This window comes from Coregonus clupeaformis, chromosome 18 (assembly GCF_020615455.1).
Source record: "Coregonus clupeaformis isolate EN_2021a chromosome 18, ASM2061545v1, whole genome shotgun sequence".
Classification (NCBI taxonomy): Eukaryota; Metazoa; Chordata; class Actinopteri; order Salmoniformes; family Salmonidae; genus Coregonus; species Coregonus clupeaformis.
In genome coordinates, this window is record NC_059209.1 from 24,186,896 (window position 1) to 24,199,185 (window position 12,290).

At 49.7% G+C, this 12,290-nt stretch overlaps 1 protein-coding gene across 1 annotated transcript in view; it reads right to left on the minus strand.

Annotated features, from left to right (window-relative positions):
* LOC121558081 (signal-induced proliferation-associated 1-like protein 2) overlaps nucleotides 1-12,290 on the minus strand; it is a 166,925-nt gene that overhangs the window by 72,788 nt on the left and 81,847 nt on the right. Inside the window, exons 3-6 of the mRNA XM_045227059.1 lie at nucleotides 9,251-9,382; nucleotides 2,109-2,218; nucleotides 1,817-1,908; nucleotides 877-1,250 (exon numbers count right to left, since the gene is read on the minus strand). Of these exons, the coding sequence (XP_045082994.1) occupies nucleotides 877-1,250; nucleotides 1,817-1,908; nucleotides 2,109-2,218; nucleotides 9,251-9,382 (708 nt within the window). The remainder of the gene's footprint in view (nucleotides 1-876; nucleotides 1,251-1,816; nucleotides 1,909-2,108; nucleotides 2,219-9,250; nucleotides 9,383-12,290) is intronic.

Here is a 12,290-nt window from a genome sequence, read left to right on the forward strand (position 1 = left end):
AGCCCCTGACCCAGCCCCTGACCCAGCCCCTGACCCAGCCCCTGACCCAGCCCCTGACCCAGCCCCTGACCCTGACCCAGCCCCTGACCCCTGACCCAGCCCCTGACCCTGACCCAGCCCCCTGACCCAGCCCCTGACCCAGCCCCTGACCCAGCCCCTGACCCAGCCCCTGACCCAGCCCCTGACCCAGCCCCCTGACCCCTGACCCAGCCCCTGACCCAGCCCCTGACCCAGCCCCTGACCCAGCCCCCTGACCCAGCCCCTGACCCTGCCAGCCCCCAGCCCCAGCCCCTGACCCAGCCCCTGACCCAGCCCCTGACCCAGCCCCTGACCCAGCCCCTGACCCAGCCCCAGCCCCTGACCCAGCCCCTGACCCAGCCCCACACCCCTGACCCAGCTCCCTGACCCTGACCCAGCCCCTGACCCAGCCCCTGACCCAGCCCCTGACCCAGTCCCTGACCCAGCCCCTGACCCAGCCCTGACCCAGCCCCTGACCCAGCCCCTGACCCAGCCCCTGACCCAGTCCCTGACCCAGCCCCAGCCCCCTGACCCAGCCCCTGACCCAGCCCCTGACCCAGCCCCTGACCCAGCCCCTGACCCTGACCCAGCCCCTGACCCCTCCACTCCAATATACATCAGGATGTATAGCTGGACCCAACAGCCAACAACCAACCGTGTGTTTGTGGTCCTGAGAGCATGTCAATGTGTTGATGATCTGGGAGATAATGAAAACAGACTGTTGGATGTGTGTGTAGAAGAGAGGAGAGGAGAGGAGAGGAGAGGAGAGGAGAGGAGAGGAGAGGAGAGGAGAGGAGAGGAGAGGAGAGGAGAGGAGAGGAGAGGAGAGGAGAGGAGAGGAGAGGAGAGGGACTGTACCTGGAGTGGGAGGAGTGTGAATGTGACGAGATCTCACTCAGGTCCCCGATGCTTCCCTCTGTCACGTGACCAGTCATGATCGCTGACGCATATCCCTGCGGCAGGTACAGTTTCCCATGATCCTCTCCTTCGCCGCCATCCTTGGGGTGTCCCACCTCTCCCCCACAACCCCCCTGCAGCAGTAACCTCCCCCCAGGACCCATACAGGGGTTGGTGTCGATCCCGCTGTCTGTTGAGGCTCCTTTAATGTACGTCAACCCCAGGATCTCAGGATCCATCAGATCGCCAGAGCCAAAGTGTTTATCATCACTGTTATTGGAGGAGGCGTTGGAGGAGAGGGTGTTACTGCTGGATTGACGGGACATCTTTTCTCCCTGTACAGAGGATAGGGATAGAGCTAGTTAGAGCGAGTTAGAGCGAGTTAGAGCGAGTTAGAGAGAGAGAGAGAGAGAGAGAGAGAGAGAGAGAGAGAGAGAGAGAGAGAGAGAGAGAGAGAGAGAGAGAGAGAGAGAGAGAGAGAGAGAGAGAGAGAGAGAGAGAGAGAGAGAGACAGAGACAGAGACAGAGACAGAGACAGAGACAGAGACAGAGAAGAACAGAACAAGACAGAGACAAACAAACAGAGACGAAGAGAAGAAAACCCATCCCCCTGGCATAAAGCAACCTCACTCCCAAGTCTAAAACCTTTATCCTAAACATTCAGATCTCAAAACCTCCATGTTACATGTCTATGACCTGAACCAACCAGACACCCTCCTGTCTACCAACCAGACACCCTCCTGTCTACCAACCAGACACCCTCCTGTCTACCAACCAGACACCCTCCTGTCTACCAACCAGACACCCTCCTGTCTACCAACCAGACACCCTCCTGTCTACCAACCAGACACCCCCCTGGCCGTAGAACCTCCCTAGCCACAGCCCACACCCAGTCACTTACCCCCCGGTTCAGCTTGTTGGGCGACTCCTTGCCCCCCTCTCTCTGTTTCCGAGAGTTGAGGATCTTGGTGGAGGGGATGTGCCACTTGGCCTCTGGAGAGAGAGAGGGCGAAGAAGAGGAGAGAAGAGGACGAGAGGAGGAGGGGTTAGAGGAATGGCTGCATTATCCCTGAATGTGTCCTACAGGGTTACCACAGAAACAGACACAGTTGTTATCTAATGTGGAGGTAGGAGACAGACACACTGGAGGTCATCTAATGTGTAGGAGTAAAACAGGGAACACAGGGACTCACCTGTCGACAGTGTTCTCTCCAGGGTGGGCTCTCTGAGGGTGTCTCTGTAACCCTCTCTGTCTCCCCCCTGTAGCTCTCTGGAGCACTCATGGAGGACTGAGGATGGACACCTGGAGAGGGATGGAGGAGAGGTGAGGATGGGTTGGTCAATTATTCTACAGAGTGAGCTAACTGACATACTGTCAGGGAGGGCTATAGTCTGAGCTAGCATAGTGGGAGAGGTAAATATTGGGCAATAGAGGGAGCTAGCTGCTAGCATACTGTCAGCAGTAAGGTAAGGAAGGGCTAGCATACAGCTAGCTGCTAGCATACCGTCAGTAGTAAGGTAAGGTTGGGCTAGCACACAGCTAGCTGCTAGCATACTGTCAGCAGTAAGGTAAGGATAGGCTAGCATAGAGCTAGCTGCTAGCATACTGTCAGCAGTTAGGTAAGGCTAGCACACATCTAGCTGCTAGCATACTGTCAGCAGTTAGGTAAGGTTGGGCTAGCATACAGCTAGCTGCTAGCATACTGTTAGCAGTAAGGTAAGGTTGGGCTAGCACACAGCTAGCTGCTAGCATACTGTCAGCAGTAAGGTAAGGTTGGGCTAGCATACAGCTAGCTGCTAGCATACTGTCAGCAGTAAGGTAAGGTTGGGCTAGCATACAGCTAGCTGCTAGCATACTGTCAGCAGTAAGGTAAGGTTGGGCTAGCATACAGCTAGCTGCTAGCATACTGTTAGCAGTAAGGTAAGGTTGGGCTAGCACACAGCTAGCTGCCAGCATACTGTCAGCAGTAAGGTAAGGTTGGGCTAGCATACAGCTAGCTGCTAGCATACCGTCAGCAGTAAGGTAAGGTTGGGCTAGCACACAGCTAGCTGCTAGCATACTGTTAGCAGTAAGGTAAGGTTGGGCTAGCACACAGCTAGCTGCTAGCATACTGTCAGCAGTAAGGTAAGGATAGGCTAGCATAGAGCTAGCTGCTAGCATACTGTCAGCAGTAAGGTAAGGTTGGGCTAGCACACAGCTAGCTGTTAGCATACTGTTAGCATTAAGGTAAGGTTGGGCTAGCACACAGCTAGCTGCTAGCATACTGTCAGCAGTAAGGTAAGGTTGGGCTAGCATACAGCTAGCTGCTAGCATACCGTTAGCAGTAAGGTAAGGTTGGGCTAGCACACAGCTAGCTGCTAGCATACTGTCAGCAGTAAGGTAAGGTTGGGCTAGCATACAGCTAGCTGCTAGCATACCGTCAGCAGTAAGGTAAGGTTGGGCTAGCATACAGCTAGCTGCTAGCATACCGTTAGCAGTAAGGTAAGGTTGGGCTAGCACACAGCTAGCTGCTAGCATACTGTCAGCAGTAAGGTAAGGTTGGGCTAGCATACAGCTAGCTGCTAGCATACCGTCAGCAGTAAGGTAAGGTTGGGCTAGCACACAGCTAGCTGTTAGGGTAATGGCAGTATGTACTGTAGTAGTCTGGTAGTGTTAGGGTTATGATAGTATGTACTGTAGTAGTCTGGAGACAGATTATGAATCCTCTTCCTGTTCCTAACCCACTGGAGACAGATTAGTATGGATCTCCCTGTCTCTAACCGTAACCAACAAGAGACAGATTAGGATTCCTCTCTCTGTCCCTAACCCACTGGAGACATATTATGATTCCTCTCCCTTTCCCTGTCCCTAACCCACTGGAGACAGATTGGGATGGATCTCCCTGTCCCTAACACTAACCCACTGGAGACAGATTAGGATTCCTGTCCCTAACCCACTGGGGACAGATTATGATTCCTCTCCCTGTCCCTCAACCTAACCCACTGGAGACAGATTAGGAATCCTCTCCCTGTCCCTAACCCTAACATACTGGAGACAGATTAGGATTCCTCTCCCTGTCCCCAACCCTAACATACTGGAGACAGATTAGGATGCCTCTCCCTCTCCCTGTCCCTAACATACTGGAGACATATTAGGATTCCTCTCCCTGTCCCTAACCCTAACATACTGGAGACAGATTAGGATGCCTCTCCCTGTCCCTAACCCTAACATACTGGAGACAGATTAGGATGCCTCTCCCTCTCCCTAACCCTAACATACTGGAGACAGATTAGGATGCCTCTCCCTGTCCCTAACCCTAACATACTGGAGACAGATTAGGATGCCTCTCCCTGTCCCTAACCCTAACATACTGGAGACAGATTAGGATGCCTCTCCCTGTCCCTAACCCTAACATACTGGAGACAGATTAGGATGCCTCTCCCTCTCCCTGTCCCTAACATACTGGAGACAGATTAGGATGCCTCTCCCTGTCCCTAACCCTAACATACTGGAGACAGATTAGGATGCCTCTCCCTCTCCCTGTCCCTAACATACTGGAGACAGATTAGGATGCCTCTACCTGTCCCTAACCCTAACATACTGGAGACAGATTAGGATGCCTCTCCCTCTCCCTAACCCTAACCCACTGGAGACAGATTAGGATTCCTCTCCCTGTCCCTAACATACTGGAGACAGATTAGGATGCCTCTCCCTCTCCCTAACCCTAACATACTGGAGACAGATTAGGATGCCTCTCCCTGTCCCTAACCCTAACATACTGGAGACAGATTAGGATGCCTCTCCTTGTCCCTCAACCTAACCCACTGGAGACAGATTAGGATTCCTCTCCCTGTCCCTAACATACTGGAGACAGATTAGGATGCCTCTCCCTCTCCCTGTCCCTAACATACTGGAGACAGATTAGGATGCCTCTCCCTATCCCTGTCCCTAACCCACTGGAGACTGATTAGAATTACTCTACCTATCCCTGTCCCTAACCCACTGGAGACAGATTAAAATTCCTCTCCCTGTCCCTGTCCCTAACCCACTGGAGACAGATTAGAATTCCTCTCCCTGTCCCTAACCCTAACATACTGGAGACAGATTAGGATTCCTCTCCCTGTCCCTAACCCTAACATACTGGAGACAGATTAGGATGCCTCTCCCTGTCCCTAACCCTAACATACTGGAGACAGATTAGGATGCCTCTCCCTCTCCCTAACCCTAACATACTGGAGACATATTAGGATGCCTCTCCCTGTCCCTAACCCTAACATACTGGAGACAGATTAGGATGCCTCTCCCTCTCCCTAACCCTAACATACTGGAGACAGATTAGGATGCCTCTCCCTCTCCCTAACCCTAACATACTGGAGACAGATTAGGATGCCTCTCCCTGTCCCTAACCCTAACCCACTGGAGACAGATTATAATGCCTCTCCCTGTCCCTTACCTTAACCCACTGGCGACAGATTAGGATTCCAGTCCCAGTCCCTAAACCACAGGAGACAGATTAGTATGGATCTCCCTGTCCCTAACCCTAACCCACTGGGGACAGACTAGGACGGATCTCCCTTTCCCTTTCCCTAAACCACAGGAGACAGATTAGTATGGATCTCCCTGTCCCTAACCCTAACCCACTGGGGACAGACTAGGATTACTCTACCTCTCCCTGTCCCTAACCCACTGGAGACAGATTAGAATTCCTCTCCCTGTCCCTAACCCTAACCCACTGGGGACAGATTAGAATTCCTCTCCCTCTCCCTAACCCTAACACACTGGAGATAGATTAGGATTCCTCTCCCTGACCCTAACCCTAACCCACTGGGGACAGATTCGGTTTTATCTTCCTGTCCCTAACCCTAACCCACTGGACACAGATTAGGATTCCTCTCTCTTTCCCTAACACACTAGAGACAGATTAGGATGACTATCGTTGTCTTTAACACAATGAAAACAGATTAGTATGGATCTCCCTGTCCCTCACCATAACCCACTGGAGACAGATTAGTATGGATCTCCCTGTCCCTAACCCTAACCCACTGGGGACAGATTAGGATTCCTCTCCCTGTCCCTAACCCTAACATACTGGAGACAGATTAGGATTCCTCTCCCTGTCCCTAACCCTAACATACTGGAGACAGATTAGGATTCCTCTCCCTGTCCCTAACCCTAACATACTGGAGACAGATTAGGATGCCTCTCCCTGTCCCTAACCCTAACATACTGGGGACAGATTAGGATGCCTCTCCCTCTCCCTAACCCTAACATACTGGAGACAGATTAGGATGCCTCTCCCTCTCCCTAACCCTAACATACTGGAGACAGATTAGGATGCCTCTCCCTGTCACTAACCCTAACATACTGGAGACAGATTAGGATGCCTCTCCCTGTCCCTAACCCTAACATACTGGAGACAGATTAGGATGCCTCTCCCTGTCCCTAACCCTAACATACTGGAGACAGATTAGGATGCCTCTCCCTGTCCCTAACCCTAACATACTGGAGACAGATTAGGATGCCTCTCCCTGTCCCTAACCCTAACATACTGGGGACAGATTAGGATGCCTCTCCCTCTCCCTAACCCTAACATACTGGAGACAGATTAGGATGCCTCTCCCTGTCCCTAACCCTAACATACTGGAGACAGATTAGGATGCCTCTCCCTGTCCCTAACCCTAACCCACTGGAGACAGATTAGGATGCCTCTCCCTGTCCCTAACCCTAACATACTGGGGACAGATTAGGATGCCTCTCCCTGTCCCTAACCCTAACATACTGGAGACAGATTAGGATGCCTCTCCCTGTCCCTAACCCTAACCCACTGGAGACAGATTAGGATGCCTCTCCCTGTCCCTAACCCTAACATACTGGGGACAGATTAGGATGCCTCTCCCTCTCCCTCACCCTAACCCACTGGAGACAGATTAGTATAGATCTCCCTGTCCCTAACCCACTGGGGACAGATTAGTATAGATCTCCCTGTCCCTAACCCACTGGGGACAGATTAGTATAGATCTCCCTGTCCCTAACCCACTGGAGACAGATTAGTATAGATCTCCCTCACCCTAACCCACTGGGGACAGATTAGTATAGATCTCCCTGTCCCTAACCCACTGGGGACAGATTAGTATAGATCTCCCTGTCCCTAACCCACTGGGGACAGATTAGTATAGATCTCCCTCACCCTAACCCACTGGGGACAGATTAGTATAGATCTCCCTGTCCCTAACCCACTGGGGACAGATTAGTATAGATCTCCCTCACCCTAACCCACTGGGGACAGATTAGTATAGATCTCCCTGTCCCTAACCCACTGGGGACAGATTAGTATAGATCTCCCTGTCCATAACCCACTGGGGACAGATTAGTATAGATCTCCCTCACCCTAACCCACTGGAGACAGATTAGGATGCCTCTCCCTGTCCCTCACCCTAACCCACTGGAGACAGATTAGGATGCCTCTCCCTGTCCCTCACCCGAACCCACTGGAGACAGATTAGTATAGATCTCCCTGTCCCTCACCCTAACCCACTGGAGACAGATTAGGATTCCTCTCCCTGTCCCTAACCCTAACCCACTGCAGACAGATTACGATTCCTGTCCCTATCCTTAACCCACTGGAGACTGATTAGTATGGATCTCCCTGTATCTAACTCTAATCTACTAGAGACAGATTAAGATTCTTCTCCCTGTCCCTTACCTTCACCCACTGGGGACAGATTAGGATTCCTCTCCCTGTCCCTGTCCTTAACCCACTGGCAACAAATTAGGATGGATCTCACTAACCCTAACCCACCAGAGACAGATTAGGATGCCTCTCCCTGTCTCTAACCCTAACATACTGGAGACAGATTAGGATGCCTCTCCCTGTCCCTAACCCTAACATACTGGAGACAGATTAGGATGCCTCTCCCTCTCCCTAACCTTAACCACTGGAGACAGATTAGGATGCCTCTCCCTCTCCCTAACCCTAACATACTGGAGACAGATTAGGATGCCTCTCCCTGTCCCTAACCCTAACCCACTGGAGACAGATTAGGTTGCCTCTCCCTGTCCCTAAACCTAACATACTGGAGACAGATTAGGATGCCTCTCCCTGTCCCTAACCCTAACATACTGGAGACAGATTAGGATGCCTCTCCTTGTCCCTAACCCTAACATACTGGAGACAGATTAGGATGCCTCTCCCTCTCCCTAACCCTAACATACTGGAGACAGATTAGGATGCCTCTCCCTGTCACTAACCCTAACATACTGGAGACAGATTAGGATGCCTCTCCCTGTCCCTAACCCTAACATACTGGAGACAGATTAGGATGCCTCTCCCTCTCCCTAACCCTAACATACTGGAGACAGATTAGGATGCCTCTCCCTCTCCCTAACCCTAACATACTGGAGACAGATTAGAATGCCTCTCCCTCTCCCTGTCCCTAACCCTAACATACTGGAGACAGATTAGGATGCCTCTCCCTGTCCCTAACCCTAACATACTGGAGACAGATTAGGATGCCTCTCCCTGTCCCTAACCCTAACATACTGGAGACAGATTAGGATGCCTCTCCCTGTCCCTAACCCTAACATACTGGAGACAGATTAGGATGCCTCTCCCTCTCCCTAACCCTAACATACTGGAGACAGATTAGGATGCCTCTCCTTGTCCCTAACCCTAACATACTGGAGACAGATTAGGATGCCTCTCCTTGTCCCTAACCCTAACATACTGGAGACAGATTAGGATGCCTCTCCCTCTCCCTAACCCTAACATACTGGAGACAGATTAGGATGCCTCTCCCTCTCCCTAACCCTAACATACTGGAGACAGATTAGGATGCCTCTCCCTCTCCCTAACCCTAACATACTGGAGACAGATTAGGATGCCTCTCCCTCTCCCTAACCCTAACATACTGGAGACAGATTAGGATGCCTCTCCCTCTCCCTGACTAGCTGGGCCTTCCCTACCCTCCCCCTTTCCCTCTCTCACCCCTCCCCTCCCTCTCAACTCCTCTGCTCACCCTCTCCCTCCCCTGTCCTCCCCCTCTCCCTCCCCTGTCCTCCCCCTCTCCCTCCCCTCCCCTACCCTCCCCCTTTCCCTCTCTCACCCCTCCCCCCCTCTCCCTCCCCTGTCCTCCCCCCTCTCCCTCCCCTACCCTCCCCCTTTCCCTCTCTCACCCCCTCCCCTCCCTCTCCCTCACCCCCTCTCCCTCCCCTGTCCTCCCCCTCTCCCTTCCCTACCCTCCCCCTCTCCCTCTCTCACCCCCTCCCTCCCTCTCAACTCCTCTGCTCACCCTCTCCAACACCTCTCCTCCCCCTCTCCCTCCCCTCTCCTCCCCCTTCCCCCCGGCCAGGTCTTACCCGTCGTGTTGAGACCAGGTTCCACTTCCACAGGGTCCCGGGTCACTAGACGACGACTGGTTGCTAGGGGAACTGCGGTAGTGTTGCTCTCCCTTATTGCACATGGTCACCTGTGGGTTCTCACAGTCAGCCCTATAGACAGACAACATGTACAGTAGAAGCTGTTATGCACATATGCTAAACAACATTCTGTCTGTCTGTTTATTGACTAAGGCTTTTGATACTGTAGACTCTACTCTTAAATACCAACTTCAATTAAACGCAGAGTCAAATAGCTGACTGACTCTTTTAATTGCTCGGCACATAAACGCATGGTTAAAAATAAACGTCAGGTCTAAATGAATTGTTTACGAGGTTACCATTAATTATTTCCAAGGTTTAATGTTTTTTAATTTTTAATTTTATTTAACCTTTATTTAACTAGGCAAGTCAGTTAAGAACAAATTCTCATTGACAATGACGGCCTACCAAAAGGCAAAAGGCCTCCTGCGGGGACGGGTGCTGGGATTAAAATATATATATAGGACAAAACACACGTCACGACAAGAGAGACACCACAACACTACATAAAGAGAGACACCTCAACACTACATAAAGAGAGACACCACAACACTACATAAAGAGAGACGCCACAACACTACATAAAGAGAGACGCCACAACACTACATAAAGAGAGACACCACAACACTACATAAAGAGAGACACCACAACACTACATAAAGAGAGACACCACAACACTACATAAAGAGAGACACCACAACACTACATAAAGAGAGACACCACAACACTACATAAAGAGAGACACCACAACACTACATAAAGAGAGACACCACAACAGTACATAAAGAGAGACACCACAACACTACATAAAGAGAGACACCACAACACTACATAAAGAGAGACACCACAACACTACATAAAGAGAGACACCACAACACTACATAAAGAGAGACCTAAGACAACAACACAGCATGGTAGCAACTCAACATGAAAACAACATGGTAGCAGCACAACATGGTAGCAGCACAAAACATGGTACAAACATTATTGGGCAACAGACAACAGCACAAAGGCAAGAAGGTAGAGACAACAATATATCATGCAAAGCAGCCACAACTCTCAGTAAGAGTGTCCATGATTGAGTCTTTGAATGAAGAGATGGAGATAAAACTGTCAATTTTGAGTATTTTTTGCAGCTCGTTCCAGTCGCTAGCTGCAGCGAACTGAAAAGAGGAGTGACCCAGGGATGTGTGTGCTTGTATGTTTGACATGTTACATTAAATAATTCAGTAATGACTCGAAAAAAATATGATTGTAATCATCAGTTTTTATTAGATATAAGAAACTGCTAGCCATTGGTTGCTAACAGCTAAGAACTTCTAGCTAACTAGTAAGCGCAAAAACAGTCTACAACTTCGGGAGTACAGACCCCCAGGAATTGGCTGATCGACCTCTAGTGGCGAAAGTCAGAACTGCTAAAAATGCAGTCAAAGAGGAAAATCATTATTCTGTTAAAGAAGTCTATTTTTTTTTTTTTGGAGAGGCACACTAACACAAAAGAAACGTGACACTGTGTAAATGATAACATATTTTCTGATGGAAATGAAGAAATTAATTAGAATGCTGGAATTAAAATACATACAGTTGAAATCGGAAGTTTACATACACTTAGGTTGGAGTCATTAAAACTTGTTTTTCAACCACTCCACAAATTTCTTGTTAACAAACTATAGTTTTGGCAAGTTGGTTAGGACATCTACTTTGTGCATGACACAAGTAATTTTTCCAACAATTGTTTACAGACAGATTATTTCACTTATAATTCACTGTATCACAATTCCAGTGGGTCAGAAGTTTACATACACTAAGTTGACTGTGCCTTTAAACAGCTTGGAAAATTCCAGAAAAAGAGGTCATGGCTTTAGAAGCTTCTGATAGGCTAATTGACATAATTTGAGTCAATTGGAGGTGTACCTGTGGATGTATTTCAAGGCCTACCTTCAAACCCAGTGCCTCTTTGTTTGACATCATTGGAAAATCAAAAGAAATCAACCAAGATCTCAGAAAAAAAATTGTAGACCTCCACAAGTCTGGTTCATCCTTTGGAGCTATTTCCAAATACCTGAAGGTACCACGTTCATCTATACAAACAATAGTACGCAAGTATAAAAACCATGGGACCACGCAGCCATCATACCGCTTAGGAAGGAGACGCATTCTGTCTTCTAGAGATGAACGTACTTTGGTGCGAAAAGTGCAAATCAATCCCAGAACAACAGCAAAGGACCTTGTGAAGATGCTGGAGGAAAAAGGTACAAAAGTATCTATATCCACACTAAAACGAGTCCTATATCGACATAACCTGAAAGGCCGCTCAGCAAGGAAGAAGCCACTGCTCCAAAACCGCCATAAAAAAGCCAGACTACGGTTTGCAACTGCACATGGGGACAAAGATCGTACTTTTTGGAGAAATATCCTCTGGTCTGATGAAACAAAAATAGAACTGTTTGGCCATAATGACCATCGTTATGTTTGGAGGAAAAAGGGGCCAGCTTGCAAACCGAAGAACACCATCCCAACCGTGAAGCACGGGGGTGGCAGCATCATGCTGTGGGGGTGCTTTGCTGCAGGATGGACTGGTGCACTTCACAATATAGATGGCATCATGAGGAAGAAAAATTATGTGGATATATTGAAGCAATATCTCAAGACATCAGTCAGGAAGTTAAAGCTTGGTCGCAAATGGGTCTTCCAAATGGACAATGACCCCAAGCATACTTCCAAAGTTGTGGCAAAATGGCTTAAGGACAACAAAGTCAAGGTATTGGAGTGGCCATCACAAAGCCCTGACCTCAATCCTATAGAAAATGTGTGGGCAGAACTGAAAAAGCGTGTGCGAGCAAGGAGGCCTACAAACCTGTCTCAGTTACACCAGCTCTGTCAGGAGGAATGGGCCAAAATTCACCCAACTTATTATGGGAAGCTTGTGGAAGGCTACCTGAAACGTTTTACCCAAGTTAAACAATTTAAAGGCAATGCT